The sequence below is a fragment of the Suricata suricatta genome, chromosome 16, assembly GCF_006229205.1.
Source record: "Suricata suricatta isolate VVHF042 chromosome 16, meerkat_22Aug2017_6uvM2_HiC, whole genome shotgun sequence".
NCBI classification, from domain to species: Eukaryota; Metazoa; Chordata; class Mammalia; order Carnivora; family Herpestidae; genus Suricata; species Suricata suricatta.
Genome location: NC_043715.1, coordinates 32,315,911 through 32,340,145, shown reverse-complemented (window position 1 = coordinate 32,340,145; position 24,235 = coordinate 32,315,911). Strand labels below are relative to the sequence as shown.

General features: G+C 44.0%; 1 protein-coding gene across 1 annotated transcript in view; it reads right to left on the bottom strand.

Annotated features, from left to right (window-relative positions):
• LOC115280589 overlaps nt 1-23,561 on the bottom strand; it is a 37,324-nt gene extending 13,763 nt beyond the window's left edge. Inside the window, exons 1-5 of the mRNA XM_029925579.1 lie at nt 23,480-23,561; nt 18,933-18,993; nt 3,845-3,925; nt 1,944-2,026; nt 1,668-1,794 (exon numbers count right to left, since the gene is read on the bottom strand). Of these exons, the coding sequence (XP_029781439.1) occupies nt 1,668-1,794; nt 1,944-2,026; nt 3,845-3,925; nt 18,933-18,985 (344 nt within the window). The 5' untranslated portion in view covers nt 18,986-18,993; nt 23,480-23,561. The remainder of the gene's footprint in view (nt 1-1,667; nt 1,795-1,943; nt 2,027-3,844; nt 3,926-18,932; nt 18,994-23,479) is intronic.
• Nucleotides 23,562-24,235: the final 674 nt, after the last annotated feature.

Here is a 24,235-nt window from a genome sequence, read left to right as displayed (position 1 = left end):
AAACGGTACAAGGTGCTGCAGGCTGGATGCGATGCCTGCTACACGTTCCAAGAAAACCGATTTAGGCAAAGATGAACGCAGTTTCACTGGCTGATGCGAACTGTGGTACCACAGCTGCTAAATGTAAAGGCAAAACCAAAGTACCGTGCACGCTGAGCCCTTACTGCCTCTTGTTCAGAACTGATTTTTTTTAATTTTTTAAATATTTTATTTATTCTTGATACAGAGAGCAACAAAGCACGAGAGGGGGAAGGGCAGAGAGAGAAGGAGACACAGAACCTGAAGCAGGCTCCAGGTTCTCAGCCAGCTGTCAGCACAGAGCCCGATGCGGGGCTCGAACCCACGAATGTGAGATCTGACCTGAGCCGAAGTCGGAAGCTTAACCGACTGAGCCACCCAGGCACCCCCAGTACTGGTTTAAATTACCAGGTGATCAGCTTAATCCAGGGCGTCTGGTTGTCTCTCAATTATTAAAGGAAAATCCCCTGTAATTTTCTCAGGTAGAAGGAATTGGCCACTCCCACCCTCCCTGTGCTGTGACTGACCTCATTTCTTCCAGGATGATCTCTCTCAAGATGCAACCCAAATACCCTCCCAATGAGATGAAGCTGTAAGTGAGCTCTGACAATCTTCTCCAGTGAAGATGCTATCTATAAACATTTAGACTTCTGTAAAGCAGGTACCACAGAACACGAATTCTGAGTCACTTTACGACTGCCAATTTTCCCATAAAGTAAGAAAACCAATGCTGCCTTTGTCCTGAGTTATGTTTTGTGCCTGCCTGGTCTCCTGCCCAGGAAAGCCTGGTGGTCACGTCGGGGTCTGCAGTCACCCACTCAGTACCTGGCCTGGAGTAAGCGCATGTGCTTCAAACCAATCATCTGTCTATATGCTCTTTGCCAAGCACTACAAAACCTGACCTAATCCAGAGACACAATTATCATCACACCAAGTCCCATCTGCCTTCAAGTGCCAGCCAATGGTGCACAAGGTCGGGGCACTACACAGACCCAAAGGACGAGCTAGAGACAACCGAGAGAGCAGGTGACCAGGCCACAACTGCGCGTCAGTGGACTGCCTGAGTTACAGGCATTAAGTTGCCTACCCAGTAACAAGTGTTAGTTGGCCTGCGCGAGTTACAGGTGGAGAAGAAGGATCAGGCGTCCCACACTGAAGGAAAAATAGCAAGGACACAGGCTGAAAGGAATTGAACAGGCAGTTAAGAAACGAGAGGAACCCTTCTCTGAAATATCAGTGAGGCCAACTTGTGGCATCCTGCACTAGACTGTCTGCGCCCCAAGACAAAGGTTTGTCTGTTATGTTCATTAAAATATCCCCAGAGCCTAAAATAGTGCCTGGCACATGGAACCCAGTCCTGAAAATAGCCTTGGTGGGGTTTTCTTTTTTCTGATTTTAAAATTGATATACATTCCAGAAAAGTCGAGCAATACGGAAAACTGAGTAAGACAGTCATTGTCAGAAACCTCTCCGTCCACAGGAGGCCTCTGCCACCAGCTTGGTAAACCCAGCAGCACGTTCTTGTCATTCGGATGGCAGTGTTCTAGGGACATTCAACTCTCAATGACTTATGTATGTGAGGCTGACTACTTAATTATTTCATGTGTACACGTTCTCATTTGACAGGATAAATAGAAATAAATATATACTTCTCTTCATTGTTGATAGAAACAATAACGCAATCTGAAGGCCTCTCTTGATCACGTTCTTTCTGAACCATCTCATAAAAGTACTGGAAAAGCTCTTCTTTCCAAGTGTTCCTACTCTTGGCATCACCTGAAAAATATTGACATACTCATGTTTTTGCAAGGGCAAAGGCAATCACTGAAGGTTCTCAGAGTTTTTTACAAAAGTGTAAGTGAATGGCAGCCCCTCTAAAGGAATAGATGAGGAAAAGGGAAGTAGATTCTCAGCAAGACTCTTACCTAACTGAATGGACTGGTATTGTTCATGGCTCTCTTCATTGTTTTTTGAATTATCAGCCACCTTCTTCCACAGTTCTTTAATGCTATTGGATGCATGAAAATAAAATAGTTTGTGCAAACGTAGTTTCCCTCTATAAATGTGTCCCCAAAAGCCAAAAAAATAAATACCAGGCCACTAGCAGAGTCCATACGCATCAAAATAAAGGCTGTGTCTACACAGAGGTAAAAAGCCACTCAGTAACCTGTGCTCATTTTAGAATACTGAGAGTTTCCGGGATTTTTCTGCTCTCTCCCATTCACCTCCTCTTGCCTGTTATGATGAAAAGTACATAGGAGCCACTGATCTTTGTCAAGTCAGACCTATACAGAAAAGAGACAGACTCCTACTTCAAGGTGTTTATTTTAAAGGAGAAGAGATCCTTTTACCAGATGTGTGTATCCTTTGAGGTCCTCACTGGATATGGGTAAAAAAATGAGTCAACAAGATCTGCTCAGTTTACTCCTGAACACTCTACAGCTCCTGTGAGCAAGCTATTTTCCCTTGGTAAAGGCATGAGAAATAGCGCACAGATGCTGGGTAATCTATTAGCCATCTAAAGTAGTCCCCTTTGCTGTGATTTAACAGAAGAAAGGGGGGATTCGAGGCATTCTCTACCCTAAATCAGGCATTTTCACTGCAGCTCTCCAGCATGCAGACACCGTGTGTCTGTCCACAAGGAGCATCCTGCCAGCGAGAGAACCGCCTCGGCAGGCAGCAACCAGTCCCATTCTCACCGGAAGCAGGTTTCCCTCACACCAAAGCTAAGAAAATCACTCCTTCAGAGCTAAGAAAATCACTCCTTCAGAGCTAAGAAAATCACTCCTTCAGAGCTAAGAAAATCACTCCTTCAGAAGATCGCCTACCAGTGCAAGTACTCTGAGCCTCGTTGTCAGGAAATGTTACCTGAGAGGGGCTAACCCCCATTAACAGTCACCCCTGAATTCTATACTTCCAAATGCTTCTGCAGTCGAGGAAGGCATTTTTCAATTTTGAATTATTAATCTAATCTGACACAAATCTCATCTTTAATGCAGGCAAGAGAGAGGCCCTGTCAAGGTTCATACATATAAAAATCAATTCAAATACGTTTCAAGGAAAAACTGCTTTTACCAAAACTACAGAGGTAGATCCAAAGCAAGAATCCTGAAGTGTCATGTTGCTTTACCTACTTAGTTCCTTGGAGAATCCACACTGACTATCCGAGACAGAGTAAGGCTGCCTTCAAAGCTGGTTTACAAACGTTGGAATACTACACAGTGGTCAAAAACATCGAGGATGAATAACCCTCCATCACATACTGTTATGTGAAAGAAACAAATCCCGGAACAATATACCAGTGTGAGCCATTTCAGGTTAAAAATAAGGGGTGTGGGGGAATGAGGAGGGTTCCGAAAGGGATTTTTCACTTTTTATTATCAGACACTTTTACATCTCTTTATCTATTCCTTGGAGGGGAAATAACCCATTTTTAAGTGACTTTATTTATACTATACTAGAATACTAACTCATCTCAGAATAAAATAAATTTGCATTTTCTGGGCACGGTTCGATGGTAGCACAATAAAAGTGGGGTGGTGTGGAGGAAGGGAGTAGAGGGCCAAGCGGGTCAGCCAAGTCGGGCTCCCCTAAGTGGCCTGGGTGGCTGAGTCCCATCAGCCTGCAGCTCTAGAGTCCAAACGACTATGGAGAGGGAGAAGTTAAGGCAGAACGACTTAACATGATCAAGCTGACCTGGGGGACTTCCCAAAAAGCAAATATTAATAGCATCAATTTTAACAAACACATAAGTCTGCACAGTAAGAACACATCTAAATTACGACTAAAGCTTTTAGCAAATTGAGCCACAACAATAAAACTTTACCTTAGCATGTCTTCACCCTCCTCTAAGCAGCCCTCTTGGGGAGCATAAGAAGTCGGCAGCAAAGGTTTACATGGCTTGCTGCTAAAAAACCAACAAAGACAAAATTACACTTAAAAAGAAATTATTTCCCAGAGCCCACACATTAGTTTCCACAGTCCTGGTACACTCAGAGGTGATTACATCTTCAGTTAAACTGGATTTTAAAAACACGAACAATGCTTTTCTCAAGACGTTTTGTATTCCGGAGCCTCTATTCTAGTTTGTAATGCTTATTTCTATTTTTGTCTAGTTTGCTTGCCCAACTGCTTTTCCAGAGCTGCTGACCACTGAAGGCACAGCTCTGTCACAAGAAAAGAAGACCATTATAAATTTACCAGTAGGAAGGGGCTTCAACATAATGAAGCTGCTTTGCCCCCATGAACGGAATTAAAGCTAACCACAACAAAAAGCAAGAATGAAATGCTGGTAGTGTTTGGTAATTTAAAAAAGTCTCTGTGTTTTTGGGCTTTTTTAAAGCTTCTCTTTGTTAGATGTTCTACCAACATCACCATAAATTTTCATTATCTGTCACCTTTAATGTATCTGGCACTAACCCCACAATGGTGCTCATGAAAGAACACTCTCGACTGACTTGTGTGCATCAATTCTAAGTACTAAAGGTTCTCTATTAAGACCACTGTTATGTTCACATACCAAATGCAGTTGATACACGTCGACACCGCCCTCTGCATTTTAAAGTTGTGTGGTTAACGAATAACATAGAACTGAATCTAAGACAAAAGTAAGGGGCGAAACCTAAGAAGAAAATGCCTATTCCAAATCGTTAGCTAAAAGAAATAAGGGGCTAAACAAGATTTAACTATTATGAATTTGGACCGAGAGGGTTAAAGAGTTATTAGAAAGCTTTCCTTTTCCAAAAAGGATCAGGAGCACAGATGCTCCACTAGACCCTCTTCTCAATGATCCTAGCCAAGTTTGAAGGCCATGAGAAGGAATAAGCAGATGGTTCAATGTGAGTAAGTCAAAAGGAAGTTGCATTTGCCTTATTCGGCTTCCTAGCAACTAGACTGAATGATGCCAAGAAAGCCAGCCGGCTCTAAGGAGAAACGCTGCAGGACACTTGGAACCCAGCGGTCGGGCAGGGGAGAGAAGGCCCCCAGACACCCTCACCTGGCAAAACAAATCCAGTGCCTACTGACACCCACACTTCCTGCCTCGCTGGGACCTTCCCCTCCCCCTGCAGTTCCCACCCCAGCCTACCCCAGCCACACTAATGCCAACCACTTGACTACCAGGACAACCTTTCAAACTCCAGTAACATCAGATGAGCAGTCTGGCCCAGTCATCAAAGAATAACTTCCCACTTCTCCATGGGAGGGAAGGCCCCAAGCACGCAACGCACCTCAGCCAGCTGGACAAAGGATTCCGCAGGCCAAAAGGCCTGCGCTCACACACTGGAGCCCAAGCTCTGAGACAGGCAGACGTGCATGCTGGCTGGGATCCCAGAGGCCTGAGAAATATCCGTCCCAGAGCCATGGTACGTTCCTTTTCTCCTCCTTAAAAACATCCCCTAAGTAGTGTGGAAGCGGGGGGTTCCCAAATGGGCTGCTTACAGGAATCACACTCAGGCAGGAATTGTCTTTGTAGAAGCACACACGTGTGAAATATATCCACAATACACTGTAAATGGCCAAAGGAAGGCTTGGATGTCACTAAGGATTGCAAGGTTACACCAAGCCCTGGCAATGCCACTGGATTTTGCCATCTCCTCTGGGCCTCCCGCTAACTGGTGGCACCCATTAAAACTTCAATTCCTCTCCTACTCAGTGGGTGGAAGGTCAAATAGAAAATGGAACTTATAATTACACATATACCTTGGGAAATGAATACAGTCTCCAAGATGCTCAGTGAAGATGTTTTCAATGCATTATAAGTAAGCCTTGTAACAACCACGCAAGCTGAGCTAGGCAATATCAACCTCCCCATATTTTTTGGAAACACATGAGAAAACTGAGAATCAGGCTACATGACATGCCACACGGCTAAGTGACAAAGCCCAAATTCAAAGCCAGGTGTGTCTGACAGTAAAACCCAGGCTCCCTCTAATACCTCATACCCCAGGAACTCTGGGCTTAACCCAGGAGGTCTGCAAGGAAAGAAACAAAACAAAACAAAACAAAACAAAGAACAGCAATGAAAGAAGAACAAATATAAGGGATAAAGATACTAAGTCATTCTATATTTTTATGGAAAGTAAATTCATGTAGGCATAAACAATTCTCATTTGAGAATATAGTGAGTATGGCAGAGGGCTCCACAGTGACACGGCTCCCTGCTCACACCTCTCCCGGCCATGTCCCAGCAGGCCATCCTCAGGATGAGTAAGCCTGAGTAAGAGCAGTTCAAAAGTCAAGCCTCAAGACTGACTTGGAAGAACTAGAATTCTCATATGCCACTAGTCCGAAGGCAAAACAGTACAGTCACTTCAGAAAATCGTCTGCCAGTTTCTTAAAAAATGGAACACATGATCCAGCCAGTCCATTCCTAGATAGTCACCCAATAAAAATGAAAGCACGTGTCTACGCAAAAACTCATGCATGAATGTTCACAGCAGCTTTATTTGCAATAGCCTGAACCGGGAAACGTCTGACAGCAGGAGGACGGGAAAAACTGTATCCATAAGTCTTAGCCTGCTCAGGCCACGGCAACAAAACGCCATCGGCTAGATGGCTAAAACCACAGAAATTTATCTCGTCAGAGTCCTGGAGGCCTGAAGTTCAGGTTCAGGATGTCGGCATGGTCCAGGCCCAGTGAGAGTTCTCTTCCTGGCTTACAAGAGCCACCTCTTTGCTGTGTCCTCACATAGCCCTGCCTCAGTGCATACACATGGAGAGACCACTATTCCTCTTTTTTGTTTATTTATTTTTCTTTATTTTTGAGAGAGAGAGACAGACAGACAGACAGACAGAGTGTGAGCCGGGGAGTAGAGGAGAGAGGGAGACACACAATCGGAAGCAGACTCCAGGCTCTGAGCTGTCAGCAGAGCGGATGCAGGGTTCAAACTGACCAAGGGCGCGCAAGATCATGACCTGAACCAAAGTCAGACACTTAACCAACTGAGCCACCCAGGCACCCCCTCACTATTCCTCTTCTTAAAAGGCCACCAAACCTATCAGATTAGGACCCCACACGTCTGACCTCATTTAACCTTAGTCAGCTCCTAAAAGCCCTATTTACAAATACAGTTGACTTGGGAGTTAGGGCTTCAACATTTGATTACAGGGAACATGATTCAGTCCATAGCACCATAAAGTCAAATACTAGTCATCAACAAAGAAACGACGTACTGATCTAACCAGAGATACAGATATATCTCAAAATAATTATTCCAAAACAACAAAAAAGGGAAAGAAACCAGAAACTTCTCCTCCACAAAAATATATACTATATGATTCCATTTAAATAATTTGTTAAATTATATAATATACATAAAGTTATATAAAATCCTAGAAAATGCAAACTACTTTGTTGTGATAAAAGTGACAGATCAGCTGTTGTTGAGAGAAGGGGGACCTATAGCTACAAACAAGGAAACCTGGAGGATGACAGCTGTGTTCATTATCTTGATTGTAGTGCTGGTCTAACATCCACATGTCAAAACTCAAGTTGTACATTTTAAATACGTGCTGCGTATTGCTGTACATCACCATTACACATCAATAATCATACACTGATAAAGCTGAAAAAAATTCAAGCCTCTCTTCAGCTTCATCTTTTTCCTTCTTTAGCATCACTCTTTTCTGTTTTTTTTTTCTTTTAAGTTTATTTACTTATTTAAATGTACATTTAGGGGCGCCTGGGTGGCTCGGTCGGTTAAGCGTCCAACATCGGCACAGGTAATGATCTCACAATTTATGAGTTTGAGCCCTGCGTCGGGCTCTATGCTGACAGCTCAGAGCCTGGAGCCTGCTTCAGATTCTGTGTCTCCCTCTCTCTCTGACCCTTCCCTGCTTGCACTGTCTCTCTCTGTCTCTCAAAAATAAATTTTAAAAAACATTGGAAAAAAAATTTATATGTGCATTTAGTTTTGTTTCAGTGTGAGAGAAAGTAGGGGAGGGACAGAGTGTGGCATGGGAGGGGGGAGGTCAGAGGATAAGAGGTGGGCTCTGTGCTGACAGCAGCCAGCCAGATGCAAGGCTTGAACCACCAACTGTGAGATCATGACCTGAGCCAGGTGGAACATCTAACTGACTGAGCCATCGCACAGGGCACCTGAGTGGCTCAGTCGGTTCAGCGTTCAGCTTTGGCTCAGGTCATGATCTCGCAGTTTGTGGGTTTGAGCCCCACATCAGGCTCTATGCTGACAGCTAGCTTAGAGCCTAGACCTGTCTTCAGATTCTATGTCTCCATCTCTCTCTGACCCTCCCCTGCTTATACTGTGTCTCTCTCTCTCAAAAATAAGTAAAAAAAAAAAAAAAAAAAAAAAAAAAAAGAAGTAATCTCTATGCCCAATGGGAGGGCTTGAACTCATAACCCCAAGGACAAGAGTTGCACACTCTTCCAATTGAGCCAGCCTGGCGACCTCAACATCAATGTGCTTTCAATGTGTTCAGGTTTTGGCGCTGGTCAGAAATCATGCAGATTCTGATGTCTTTATACACAGAGAACCTTACACATCTATGGAAAGAGAATCTCTGGAAACACTTCCTCACTGTTTCAAATTAAATGTACATGTCACTCCCAAAGCCTCCAGGAATGCTAGTACGATTATTTTTAACTTGTTACTATTGTATCTCAATTACTTCAACTTATTAGACAGCTGATCTATTAAGTTCTCAGGGTAGGACCCACTGGGGATAAATTTTAAAATTAAAAAGATTTTTAAGAATCTACTCTTAGAAGTTCCATCATAATTTCAAATTTCACTGAAAACAATTTGAATTTTAACACTCCTCTGGAGAAATTTCAATCAAGCCTCCAGAAATAGGAAAAGAGTAGGACCACGGCGCTGTCAAAGGACACAAACCAAAAAAAGTCACAGGCTTCTTTTATGATATTCTCAAAAACAGGGTGAATACACTGCTAAACATGGTGTTGCCATGCGATTCAGCAATCACACCCAACTGATTTGAAAACGGATGTCCACATAAAAACCTCCACATGAATGTTTATAGCAGCTTTATTCACAATGGCCAAGAACTGGAAGCAACCAAGTTGCCCTTCAATGGGTGAAATAGACAAGGAAACTGTGGCACATCCAGACAATGAGTATTATTAAGTGATAAAAAGAAAAGAGCTACTTTGCCACAAAAAGACTTGGATAAATCTTAAACGCATACTGCTAAGTGAAAGAAGCCAGTCTAAACAGGCTACATACTATATGGTTCCAATTATGTGACATGCTGGAAAAGGAAAAGCCATAGAGATGGGTGGAAAGATCAGCAGTTGCCAGAGGTTTGACAGCATGGAGTTGAATCGGTGAAGCACAGGGGCTTTTTTCCAGGCGGTGAAATTATTCTGCATGATACAGTGATGGCGGATACGTGACACTATGCATTTGTCAAAACCCAGTGAACTTCACAGCATAAAGAGTGAACCTTAACGTATGCAGATTTTAACAAATCAGTTAGGAAGTCAAGAGGATCCCAGGATGGAACACAGAATGTGACAAAACAATTACAAATTGTCTATGAATGTATGAAGCAACTTCGAGGAAGGGAGGGAGGGAGGAGGCACCTTTGTACAGCTTTGCAGAGAACCCGGTGGGATAGGATTTGGCCCACGGCTGTAGCTTCCAGCCCTTGCTCTAAAGCCTAACGAGGCCCTCAAGTGGTAACTTTCAGAAGCCTGTGAAAGGAGGCTGTGTGATGTGGGATCCGTGCCACAGGGAAGAAGGCCAGGTCCATGGCTTTGCCCGCATCTGGTCCAGAGTCGTTGCCAAAGGCCTGACTCGGACTTAAAAGATTCCTAATGCCCAGCCTCCACCTTTCCACACTCCCCCCTTCACTGGTCTGACCTAATTCTCTGCTTCCACTTCCATTCCTGGGAGGCCCCCCCATAGCAACCGGTATGCCTTCTACTTGCTCGCACCAGGAGGCCCTCACCCCTGCAGGTCCTTCTGTCATATTCACCCCCTCACCCCAAATACCCACAAGGCCACTCCTTCACTTCCATCCAGGGCTCTGCCCAAATGTCACCACCTCTGATGGGCACCCCTTCAACCCCCTCATTTTCCCCACGACCTGTGCTCCCTGCCTCTCTGACCCAGCTTTACTTTTCTCCATGTCACTCATCAACACACACACGTTTGAAAAATAAACTTTCTTTGTTAGAACAGTTCTAGACTTTCAGAAAAAGTATAAAGATGGTACTATATAAGATAGCTCACACGTAACTTACACTGAGTTTCCACTATTACTAACGTCTTACACTTGGGCTACATTTGTTACAACCAGTGAGCCAATACGGATACCCTATTATTGAAAGAAGCCTACGCTTTATTCTGATTTCCTCAGGTTTTACCACTGTCTCCTTCCTGGTCCAGGATCCCATCCAGGATCCCACACTCCATTTTGTCTTCAGGTGTCCCGAGGCTCCTCTTGGCTGAGCCAGTTTCTCAGACTTCCCTTGTTTGAGGACCCCAACAGTGTTGAGGAGCACTGGCCACATACTACATATTTTTACTTATTTGTGTATCAACTCATCCCAAGCAGGAAGGTAAGCTTCTAGAAGACAGAGATTTTTATCTGTCTGTTTAACATTTCCCCCAGCAGGCGGAACAGCGCTTGACCCGCAGAATGAATTTGTTTAAATGAATGATTGTTTTTTTAACACAAAACCCCACAGACCTCCAGATTTCACAGAGCCCAGCCCTTCTCAGTTAGCACATGAAGACAGTGAAGTCTTGGAGGGTTGCTTTCTCGTTACAGGAACCAGAACTAGGACCTCCTCACCCACACCCAGAAGCCAGGGCCTATCAAGCACTGACGTCTGACACTTTGAGTTGCCCACAAGGAACCTGGGAGCTCATACTCATTCTCGGCAACCTCAACAGTTTTTTCTGTATAACATGTTTACTTGGGTTGACAAGTTGAATATTTTATTGCATTTTTATAAACATCCCTTTTATAAACATAACTGAAAAAATAAAAGGAAAAAATGCTGACACCAGTAATCAGAAGTCATCTAGCAGGTGACAAACAGGAGTGAGATCTTTTATGTCAAATCAGATACTTTTTAGGCCTTAACTGATCACCTGAAACCAGCGACAAGTGCTAGAAAACCCAATGAGTGGTTGTTGTGTAAATGGACAGACAGAATACCCTGCTACATCAGACAGACGACTTTATTTTTATTTTTTTTTTTTGAGAGACAGAAGCAAGCAGGGGAGAGGGAGGGGAACAAGGAGAGAGAGAGAAGGAGAATCTTAAGCGGGCTCCATCTTCTGACCCTGGGATCATGACCTGACCTGAAATCAAGAGTCAGACACTCAACAGACCCAGCCACCCAAGCGCCCCTGGATGGGTCTATTTTTTTCTCAATCCTTCCCCTTTGGGATCTTTTCAGTTAAAGATATCAGGGATTCCCTCATCATTATACCTGATTGGCAGCCTTCAACAAGTGCTCAGGGACAACTAAAAAGAATCCAATTTCATTTATGGATAAGTAATTGTTGAGCATCTAAAATCTGTTAAGCATGAACTTCATTCAAAATGGTGTCCTTTCTCAATTCACCCAGAGCCCAGTACATACACAGCATGCTCTAAACATGTCCAGAACACTTTAGAAGGTTTCAATTCCTCAAGTAAGAGAGTCCATCATTACTAACCCCACAGGGCTGAGGACAGGTTTGCATATGATTTAAACTTCTAGCCCTCATGGAGCCCATGGGTTGTTTAGTCACCTAAGCATCTGACTCTCGGTTTTGGCTTGGGTCATGGTCTCACAGTTTGTGAAACTGAGCCCTGTGTTGGGCTCTGTGCTTATAGCCCTCAAAAAAGCACACAACTGGAGTGCCTGGATGGCTCAGTCAGCTGAGCGTCCGACTTCAGCTCAGGTCATGATCTCACAGTTCGTGGTTCGGGCCCCATGTTGGGCTCTGTGCTGACAGCTCAGAGCCTGGAGCCTGCTTCGAATTCTGTTGTCTCCTTCTTTCTCTGTCCCCCTCCCCATTCATGCTCTGTTTCTCACTGTCTCTCAATAATAAATAAATGTAAAAATAAATGTAAAAAAAAATTTTTTTTAAGTACACAAGAAAACAAAGTTACAAAGCCAACGCAGATCTTGAACTCAATTATACCATATACCATCTTTAAGAGGCATTCTCAGTGGGAATTAAGGGCATTCCCAAAGAACAAACACAAATGGTAAAAACTGCTATAAACAGGTTCTTAAATTTCTTTTAAAGATTTTATTTTTAACCAATCTCTATACCCAGCGTGGGGCTCAAACTCACAACCCTGAGATCAAGAGACATATGCTCCACTGACTGAGCCAGCCAGGTACCAAAAGTTTTTTTAATTTTTTAAGGGAAAAAAAATGAAGTGATTCAAAACTATCAGGAACAAACAATAGGGGTGTGCCTGGGTGGCTCAGTCGGTTGAGTGTCAGCCTTCAGCTCAGGTCATCATCTTGAGGTTCATGGGTTCGAGCCCCACATTGGGCTCTGTGTGAACGGCTCAGAACTTGGAGCCTGCTTCTGAATCTGTGTCTCCTCTCTCTGTCCTTCCTCTGCTCACACTGTCTCCCTCTCTCTCAAAAATACATAAACATTTAAAAATTTTTTAAAAAAAGAAATGAACAATAAAGTACTCAGTGCTTTTAGATTTCTCTTTTGTGCTAAAAAGAGCATGACCTTAAACTTCAAGAACTATTACACCATCCCTGCTCCAACCAAACTCAAACACAATATGACAACAGGATATGTGATCTGAGTCTTCAGTAACAATCTTACTTCCTCCAAGGTAAAACAATTTCCAAGTGCCACTGTAAACATTCAGTTTACTCTCTGTTGTGGGTTGAATTGGGTCTCCAAAAAAGAGATGTTTAAGTCCTAACCCCTGGAACCCATGACTGACCTTATTTGAAAAGAGGGTTTTAGTAGATGTAATCAAGATAAGGTCATGCTGGATTAGGGTAGATCCTAATCCAAAACCTAGTGTCATTGGGAAATTTGGATACAGAAGGAAATTCTGACACAAAGACCCAGGGAGAGAACACCATGTGACTACAGAGGCAGAGATTGCAGGGATGCAGCTCCAAGCCAAGAAATGGCCAGCACTGCCTGCGCGCCAGAAGCTAGAAGAGAGGCATGAACAGGATCTCCTCAGAGCCTCTCGCAGGAACCAATCCCACTGACACCTTGATTTCAGACTTCTGGCCTCCAGAACTGAGAATAAATGTCTGTCATTTTGAGCCACTTAGTTTGTGGTTCTTCGTTACGCAGGTCCTAGAAAACGAATATATTCTAATGTTTTCAGGGTCCCGTGGCATTTGCGAAAGGAACCTAAGATCATACAGGAGGAAGTACTGGATCCTGGTTCCAGTACCGGAAGCACTGGAGTGAATGCCACACTCTTCAAAACATTTGCATGGTCATACCTGATTTGTGGGAACAACTTTCGTGAATCAATGTGACTAGAAATGTTATATATACACAACACACACACGTGTGTGTGTGTGCGCACATCCTCTACCATATTCAGATCATACTAATTATGGGGGCGCCTGGGTGGCTCAGTCAGTTAAGCATCCAGCTCTCGATTTCGACTCAGGTCATATCTCACAGTTCATGAGACCAAGCCCCGTGTCAGGGTTTATGCTGCAGCTCGGAGCCTGCTTGGGATTCTCTCTGCCCCTCCCCCACTCGTCCATGCTCACGTGCTCTCTCAAAATAAATAAATGAACGTTTTAAAAAAGAGAGATTATACTAACAAGGAAAATCTCATCCCAAGACACTAAAAAATATTTGGGGAATACAAAATAGGGAATTTATCTTCATGAGCAATTTCTGATTTCCTAACTCCTGATATCCAGGATTTCCCCAAGAAAAATCTAATTGCAGTACTTTTCAGATGGTTGGCAGTAAAGCCCACGTTAGCTAAACAGGCCCCATGAAGTAATCTTGACTTTGGTAAAGGTCTACACAGGTATTCAGCTCTGCAAGTACAGAAGCCTGGTAATTTCCCAAATCACAGAGGTGTGATCAGGTCCAGGAAACCAGTTCACAACAACCCAACCCGCAGAGCCCAAGGACCAATTCATTAATTTTCAACATATCTTTCAGTGGAAAGAACATCTAGACCTCCCTCACTCCTGATAACAAAGAACTAAAATGGAAATCCGAAGACTGTTTGGTTAACATGTACTAAGGAGTTAGGCATCCGAGCTAGAACCTAGAACATCTGGCTTCCCCTGCCAATACACCACCTTCACAGAACATACAATCTGGATATCTACTATTCCATCTTTACTGGCTACGCTGGGTGGGGCAGACAGCTCTGCATTTCAGAGGGGAGTACACTAATGCTAAGGGAGTGAAGAGGGTGGTTTATCCATCCATTCAACACAAGTCAGGGGTGCCTGGGGGGCTCAGTCGGTTGAGTGTCTGACTTCGGCTCAGGTCATGATCTCACATGGCTCATGGGTTTGAGCCCCGCGTCAGGCTCTGTGCTGACCACTAGCTCAGAGCCTGGAGCCTGCATCAGATTCTGGTCTCTTTCTCTCTCTGTCCCTCCCCTGTTCACGCTCTGTTTCTCTCTGTCTCTCAAAAATAAATAAATGTAAAAAAAAATTTTTTTTAAAACACAAGTCAATGAAACTCAAGGTAACAAGGTAAACCAGTAGGCAGCCCTTAAATCCAATATCCTGACCCCCAGTCAAATGCTGTCTTCACTACACCCTACAGTCACTTCTGGAATGTACCTCCCCAGCAATTCAGAATATGCATGTCTGCCAGGTCATGTGTCTCTCTTCCTTAAAAAATGCTGCATAAACATGGAAAAATTACTTTTAGTGCTTTTACCCTTCTATATATTTCATGTAAACCCCAATATATTGGTATATTATCATAAAACAAAACATATTACGTTAGATATGTAAGATATTACATGTAATATGTAAGATAGTTCACACACACATAGTGTTAAAGATTTAACTTTAAGCTTTTCTTTTTTAAGTTTATTTTGAGAGACACAGAAAGAGAGAGAGAGCATGCACACACATGGGGTAATAGCAGAGAGAGAGAGAGAAAATGCCAAGCAGGCTTGGCACCATCAGCATGGAGCCCAATGGGGGGCTCAAAGTCACAAATCGTGAGGTTATGACCTGAGCCAAAGTTGGACACTTAACCAACTGAGCCACTCAGGCACCCCCACTTTAAGCCTTTTCTAATGGGCCTTTCTAAAATGTACTATCCTATCCTATCTCTAAAATGTACCCATCCTTCTTTAATAACTGAAATAGTCTTTCATCATTTGTTTCTTGGCTACTCAAGGTCAATTATGAACATCTCTACTGTATTTTTCTCAAATATAAAACCTACACTTTTTCTTTTTCATATCTGAAATTAGGGATCCTTCTTACAACAATATATACATTTAATGCTGTTCATTTTCCTTATAAAAGGGACTATAAAGGGGCACCTAGGCAGCTCAGTTCGTTAAGGATCTGACTTCAGCTCAAGTCATGATCTCATGATTTGTGGTTCATGAGTTTGAGCCCCATGTTGGGCTCTGGGATGACAGCTCAGAGCCTGGAGCCCGCTTCGGATTTTGTGTTTTTCTCTCTCTCTGCCCCTCCCCAATTCAAATGTGCATGCTCGCTCTCTCTCTCTCTAAAAATAAATAAAACATTAAAAATTTTTTAAAAGTAAATAGTGTCTAGATATCTGTGATATCAATAATTATATCAATAACTTATATATATAATAATTTTATATATTATATGTAATGGTGACTGAAATAAAGAGCTCTTATTGGTGGCTCAGTCAGTTGAGTGTTCCAATTCCATGTGTCCCTGTCTCTCTGCTCCTCCCCTGCTCATGATCTGTCTCTCTCTGTCTCTCGAAAATAAATAATATAAATGTTTAAAAAATTGTTTTTAACAAAACAAAAAAAATAATTTCAAGCTGAGAGGGCACCTAGGTGGCTCAGTGAGTTAAGCATACAACTTTGGCTCAGATCATGATCTCAGAGTTCATGAGTTCGAGCCCCACATAGGGCTCTGTACTGACAGCACAGAACATGGAGTCTGCTTTGGATTCTGTGTCTCACTGTCTCTCTCTGCCCCTCCTCTGCTCGAATCTCTCTCTCTCTCAAAAATAAATAAACATTAAAAAATTTTTTTTCCAAAATAATTTCAAGCTGGGGTGAGGAGCAAGCCTAGACCCAAGACTAGCCAAGAGTCAGTAATATTGGAAGAAAGTGATGGGTACACAGGGATATATCACACGGCTTCTCTACTGTTTATGCTTGAAAGTTTCCATAATATAAAGGTTTTGTTTTTGTTTTAAATGAATGGCATCTTAAAATTAAAGAAGTAAAGTAACTGGGGCTCCTGAGTGGCTCAGTCTGCTAAGCATCTGACTTCATATCTCATAGTTCATGAGTTTAAGCCCTGCCCTGCATTAGGTTCTCTGCTGTCAGCATGGAGACCTTTTCAGATCCTGTCCCCCATTCTCTTTCTGCCCCTCCCCTGCTCGCATTCTGTCTCAAAAATAAACAAACATTAAAAAAATAAAAAATAGGAGCGCCTGGATGGCTCAGTCGGTTAAGTGTCCAACTTCAGCTCAGGTCATGATGTCATGGTTCGTGGGTTCAAGCCCTGCATCGGGCTCTGTGCAGACAGCTCAGAGCCTGGAGCCTGTCTTCGGATTCTGTGTCTCCCTCTCTCTCTGACCCTCCCCTGCTCACGCTGTGTCTCTCTCAAAAATAAAACAAAACATTAAAAAAATTTTATTAAAAAAATAAAGGAGCACCTGGGTGGCTCAGTCACTTAAGCATCTGACTCTCAATTTGGACTCAGGTCATGATCTCATGGTTTGTTGAGTTTGAGACCTGCATCAGGCTCTGCACTGACAGAGCAGAGACTGCTTGAGATTCTCTCTTCCCTGCTCTGTCTCTGCCCCTTCCCAACACTCTTTCTCTCAAAATAAATAAATAAGCATTTAATAAATAAATAAGAAAGGGAGGGGGAGGGGGAGGGGAGGGAAAGAAGAGGAGAGGAGGGGAGGGGAGGGGAGGGGAGGAGGGGAGAGGAGAGGAGAGGAAAAGAAGAAATAGAGTAACTACGTTATCCCATGATGGAGTAATGCTCTCAGGGACTACTGAGACCACTGGTCCTAAAGGCCTGTGGCAGGCAGAATGGCCTATAGATACATTCTCATGAAAATTACTAGTGCTTGTGAATGTTAGCTTATGTGCCAAAAGGGACTTCAAAGACATGATTACAGACATAGACTTCAGGATGGGGATACCGCATCTGGGGATGCAGACTCCAAGATGGGGATACCATATCTGGATAGGTGCAATCTAATCACAACAGTCCTTAAAAGCAGAGAATCTTCCTGGGTGCAGTCAGAGAGGAGTTGGAGGAGAGATCTGAAGCTTGACAGGAATTGGCTCTGAAGACAGAGGGAGGGGGGTCTCAAGCCCAAGAATGCCAGTGGCCTCTAGAAGCTGTGAATGACCCTCAGCTGATAGCCAGCAAGGAGATGGGAGACTTCCATCCTACAACTGCAAAGAACTGAATTCTACCAACATTCTTAACAAGCAAGGAAATGTGCTCTCCCCTACAACTTCTCCAGAGAGGAACACAGACTACTGACTTTAGCTTGGTGCGACCCATGTTGCACGTCTGACCTACAGAACCGTAAGGTGACAAAAGTGTCCCTTTACACTGCAAAATGTATGATAATTTAATATGGCAGAAAGGAAAACTAGTACATGGTCCAAAACAGCTATGATTTTCAGTGTTTCTGCCTTTTACATTTTCCCCCTACTTTCCTTTGGTACATATAGTCCATGACTGCTGCTTCTTTACCACTTCAAATGTGCTCTGCTGGTGGAAAGCAAATATACTTCTGTCCACTCACTCAGCACCACCTAGCAGATATCCAAGGGGAGCCTCCTCTCTGTCAGACAGCCAGTAAGCTGGACACTAGGGCTGTCATGGGGACCAGCCCAGAGACCAGTGTGCGCACCCAGATCTACAGCAGCACCGACATTGGCTTCACCTACTCACACCCTGACTCCAACCAAACACAATTAGCCATGAATGCTGGGTGTGGCTAGACTTCACAGGCTGAGCAGTTTCTCAGGTAACAGGTACCAACAATTTGCTATTACAAGATTCTTAAAGTGGTTCCAACACCAACAGCAGGAGACACCTGAGCTGTGAGATTAAACGTGCATCTGTGTGGGCCCTAAACTTGAAAAACCAGCAGGGATAGGGCCTGGGAAGCTGCATTTTAGCAAGCTCTTCAGCTGATTCTGAGGCATCCCTAAGTTTGAGAAGTAGGCCACTGTGGGCCCAGCCCCAGCTCTCTGGAAGTAACAAGACCACAAACCTGTAAGCAATGTATAAAAACAACAGTGCAGGGGGGAAAAAACTACAAAGATTTGATGGTATCTGTTTTGGTGATTACAGAGATAAAATGTTGAGTATACAATTAAGTTTGCAGACAAAAAAATCGAGAGATCAACTTGTTGACAGATTTTTCTAACAATAATAACAAAAAAGCCTAAAGAACACATATCGAGTGGCAAATGCTCAAGGTTGGGGTTACAGAAAATTTGCATTTTTTTGTTTTGCATTTCAGTGTTGTTTGAATATTTAAAAACAAATATTTACTGTACTTCCAAGGAGTCTACATTCCAAAATAAAAAGTTAAAAAAAAAAAGAATTACTTGTTTTACTAGAAGATTCAAAAAAGCGTCATTTTTCAAATTATATAAACTAAAATTAAAAATCAAAAACTATCACCAAAATTAAATCTTCATATCTGTATTATATCTTCCTATAATTTTGCTATTTTACTCTGGGAACACCTAAAGACCAACACACATATTTAAAGAATACTTCACTTTACCTTTTAGCAGATGTTCCATATTGTCTTCTTGGATGCTTGGCCACCGAAGACATCTCAAGCCCTAGAAGAATAAATTGCTTTTTTTAAGGAATAAATTAGACAACCATCTGCACAGTATCAATACTCCTGTGAAACTTTTACGAGCAGCCATGCTTGCCTCTAACCCGCACCCTGCATCCCATCATACCAATTGTGAAGCAAACACAACATTGCAGACCAGCTCATCACAACCCTGAGATGCCCTCCCAACTCTATGTCTCTGGTAAAGAACACACCTAAGTCAACACAACCTCTAGAGACGATGCAGGAACACTGGCAGAAAGTCACATGGGTTGGAGATAAAGAAAAGAGGTAAGTGATGAGGGTAACAAAGGCAAGAGGAATGTAGCTTAAATTAAATCTCCTTACAGCTTGCAGCCCACTGACACTGAAACACGCAAAGCGGGGACCTTGCTGCCAAGCAATCCATGCCTGACTTACTTCCTTGAGGTTTTTGTTTTAGTAAAGACTAAAAGTAACCTTATCTTAACAGCAGCCCTAAAGGTCCCAAAAGGCTTGCTTTCAAATTCCTTAGAGACCTAAACTCTCCCTAACCCCCACTAACTTAAAAGTATACACTCAGTCACTCCCCACAACCCCAGAGCAACTCCTTCTTCCCATGGTCCTGTCCCCGTGCTTTAATAAAATCACCTTTCTGCACCACAGATGTCTCAAGAATTCTTTGTTGGCTGTTGGCTCAAGAACTCCACCAGAAAGTATGAACTAAAACTCACAGTAACTCATTGTGGCAATGAGTAATGAAATAAACAAACAAACATGAGTTTTATTTCACTGATTTCAGTCCCACTTTGGTGTCCCATCTTCCTTTAGAACCATGTATGGCTTGGTAAGGAGACACGGCAGTGCTGAGACACACAGTCCAAGGCCAGACTTGGGGCCAGCGAGGACGGTTTCCTTTTCCTTAAGGATCTGTGCATTTGTCTACCTCCAGAAAGATGCTGAGATGTCTATGATTAAAAAAGGGAGAACTAATAACGCATTAAAATAAGGAGGAAAAAGAAGAACCAAAATAAGGAATTTTCCCACTATTTTAAGTGATATAATTCACACACCATAAAATTCACCCTTTTTTGAGAAAGAGCCCGCATGCGCATGTGTGAGCAACGGAGGTGCAGAGGGAGAGAATCTTACAAGCAGGCTCCCAGCTCGGCGTGGAGCCCCACACGGGAGCCATCTCACAGGGCTCCATCTCACGTTCGTGAGATCATGACCTGAGCCAAAAGCAAGAATTGGACACTTAACACACTAAGCCACCTAGGTGTCCCTAAAATTCACCTTTAAAAACGTAATTTTTAGTTATATGGAAACCAACTTGGTATTACATCTAATAAAGAACTTGCATTCAGTACCTACAAGGAACTCTTACAATTCAATAATAAAAAGAAAAATAACCCAATTTTAAAGCGGACGAAGGATTTGAGTAGACATTTCTTCAAAGAAAATGTACGCACAGCACAAAGCACATGAAAATGTGCTCAACATCACCAGTTGTAAGGAAAGTGCAAATCAAAACCACAACGATATCACACCCATAAGGGGCACTATCAAAAAAACCCCCAGAGAATAATAAATGCTGGTGAAGGTGTGGAGACCTTGGAAGCCTTGTGCACTGTTGGTGGACATGTAAAATGGGGCAGCCCCTGTGCAAAACAAAATGTTAGTTCCTTGAAAAAATAAAAATAGAATTACCAGATCATTCAGTAATTCCACATCTGGGTATATCCTGAAATGAATTGAAAGGAAGGTCTCAAGCGATATTTGTACACTCATGTTTGTGGCACCACAGTTCACACACAAGAGCTACAAGGTGCATACAACCCAAGGGTCCATCATGGAAGAATGAATAAACAAAATGTGGTATATCCATACAATGGAGTATTATCCAGCCTTAAAAAGGCAGGAGATCTGGCACATGCTGCAACAGGGATGTGTCCTGAAGACATTAAGCTAGATGAAAGAAGCCAGTCACAAAAGAGCAAATACTAGGATTCCACTTAAATGGGGTATCCAGAGAGGTCAAATACATAGAAAAGGAAGGTAGAACGGTGGTTGCCGGAGGTTAGGAAGAGGAAGAATAGGGGCACCTGGGTGGCTCAGTTGGTTAAGCATCTGACTTCAGCTCAGGCCATGATCTCACAGTTCATGGGTTTGAGCCCCGTGTCCGGCTCTGTGCTGACTCTGGCTCAGGACATGATCTCCCAGTTCATGAGTTCAAGCCCTGCGTCTGGCTCAGAACCTGGAGCCTGGGGCGCCTGGGTGGCTCAGTCGGTTAAACGTCCGGCTTCGGCTCAGGTCATGATCTCACGGTTCGTGGGTTCAAGCCCCACGTCGGGCTCTGTGCTGAAAGTTAGCTCAGAGCCTGGAGCCTACTTCAGATTCTGTATCTCCCTCTCTCTGACCCTCCCTAGCTCGCACTGTCTCTCTGTCTCTCAAAAGTAAATAAAAAACATAAAAAAAAGAAAAAGAAACATTAGAACCTGGAGCCTGCTTCGGATTCTGTGTTTCCTTCTCTCTCTTTGCCCCTCCCTCGCTCATGCTCTGTCTCTCTCAAAAATGAATAAACAGGGGCGCCTGGGTGGCTCAGTCGGTTAAGCATCCAACTTCAGCTCAGGTCATGATCTCAGTCTGTGGGTTCGAGCCCCACGTTGGGCTCTGTGCTGACAGTGTGGAACCGGAAGCCTTTGGATTCTATGTCTCCTCTCTCTGCCCTTTCCCTGCTTACACTCTGTCTCACCCTGTCTCTCAAAAATAAATAAACATTGAAAAAAAAATTTTTTAATGAATAAACGTTCAAAAAAAAAAAAGTAAAGTCAGGGGGCACCTGGCTGGTTCAGTTGGGAGAGCACACAAATCTTGATCTTGGGGTTCTAAGTTCAAGCCCCATGTTGTGTGTAGAGATTTTATTTACTTAAAAATAAATTCTTTAAAAATAATAATAAAAAAATAAAATAAAAAGTGAAGTCAGCCTTCCTGGTTGGGCAGTGAGGCTCAGTGTGACCAGATAGCTGCTCTGCCATCCAACTTCCATAACCTGAGTGAAATCTCCAACTCCTAGATTTTACTCAAAATAAGATTACAACACGCACAGGAAAATCACAGGATAGGACGGTAATGGGATCTTCTGCAGCTCTTTAGAAGTACAATAAAAAAATACTTTGGTTGTCAATTTTCAAACGTCTAAGGAGGACATAAATTCTCCTACCAGAAGTCAGCGTGTCATGGGAACTGGCAAAATAAAACCTCACCCTAGAAGCCAGGGGTCACCCACCGAAACGCAGGAGCTGGGGATTCCAGTGCATTCTCAACACTTAACTAAGTGCAGAACTAGAAAACAGGACGTAGCCTTGTGGTTCTCACTGCTCCTGCGACTGGGACAAAGCTGGAATACAAAGATGCCCAAAACAAAAACAAAACAAAACCCCAAACCCCTCAATTTCAGTTTGCCGCTTTGAAGATTCAACTCCTTCAAGAGTTCATATTTTTCTCAAGTTTATATATTTAAGTAATCCCTACATCCAATGGGGTCTCAAACTCGGGATTCCCAAGATCAAGAGTCACATGCTCCTCCCGCTGAGCCGCCAGGCACCCTTCCTTCAAGAGTAATACTGACCTTAACTGATTTTTCCCGGACACTGAACTCCCAAGTAAGACCCGACCCAGCCATCCGTGTTCGAACGCCTCTTTCAGGCTGAGGGCACACTCGCCTGGATCACCCCAGTACTCCCAGCCGAGCCAGCCCTCGCTTCGGCTCCTCCACACGGGGTAAGCAGGTCAGAGCACTGTCCTGCCCTCCTGGGAATTATTTGTTAATCAAACATTAAACAATCAAATAGATTCTCACTGAAGCACAATTATGACTGCGTGGTAAGAGGCTAAGACGCGGAGGCACTTCTGGAAATGTTGCAACGGGAAAATTTATCTGCCCCAAACCTTTGTCTACATTAACTCATTTACGGTGGGTTCTATTAATCTCTCATTTGGGGGATGACAAAATGGGCGCACGGAGAGGTAAAGTGACTTGCCCACCACAGCTCGTCGGTGGCCTACCCAGATTCACACGCAGGCCTGCCCCCACAAGCCTGGCGCAATCACCGAATCCGCTGCGAGGGCAAAGAGGGGAGGAAGGCAGGAACTGGAGCCACAGCACGTGGGCAAGCGCTCTCCCCAGGAGGTACAGGGAGGCTAGGGAAGGGCAGATCCAGAGAGTTCCGACCTGCTACGATGAGGACACTCCGAAGCCAGAAGGCAAAAGGACGGCCAGGAAGGTGGGAGAGGTTGCTGGAGCTTCCGGTTTGTCGTAAGGCAATGCTTCCAGCCCACCAGCCCACTTCTCAACTGGGGAAACTGACGCCCCCAAGGACCCCACACACAGGTTCTGAGGCACCGGCCCACCCCAGCCTCCCGCAGCTCCCCATCCAGGAGATGGCTGGGGCACGGGGGCTGCAGGAAAGCGGCGTGAGGCCTCCCGGCCCTTGGCGGACGCTTACCTGACCTGCCCGAGGAGTACTTCCACTGCTCCCTCAGGAAACCTCTCTCCCTCAGGAAAGCTCTCTCCCTCAGGAAACCTCTCTCCCTCAGACCTCTGGCGCGTCTGGCCTCCAGCCTCTCAGCTCCCACCTAGCCTTGCGCGCCTGAGGCTCCGCCCCCAGAAACCCCGCCCACCGCAGCGCGCCCGCCCAGCGTAGCACAGGAGGCCCACAGCGCCTCCTGTAGGCAGGAAGCACAGGCCCACGTACTGCCTTGACTGTTTTTTTCTCCTTAGTAAGTTTCTCGATTCCGGTCACTCACCGTCCCTTCTCTCCCTCGCATTTCCTTTTATCCTTTGCCTGTGTTTCCAATCACACATTCTTTCATTCATTCTTGTTGGTTTTTTTTTAAGTTTATTTATTTATTCCAACCCACGAACCATGAGATCATGACATAAGTCAAAGTCAAGAGTCAGGGGCGCCTGGGTGGCTCAGTCGGTTAGGCCTCTGACTTCGGCTCAGGTCAGATCTCACGTTCGTGGGTTTGAGCCCCGCATCAGGCTCTGTGCTGCCGGCTAGCTCAGAGCCTGGAGCCTGCTTCCGGTTCTGTGTCTCCTTCTCTCTCTGCCCTTCCCCCTCTCGTGCTGTCTCTCTCTGTATCAAAAATAAATAAAACATTAAAAAAAAAAAGTCAAGAGTCAGGTGTTTAACCAATTGAGCGACGCAAGCACCCCTAGTCATTCCTACAGTTAACAATTATGTGTGTCAGAAACTGCT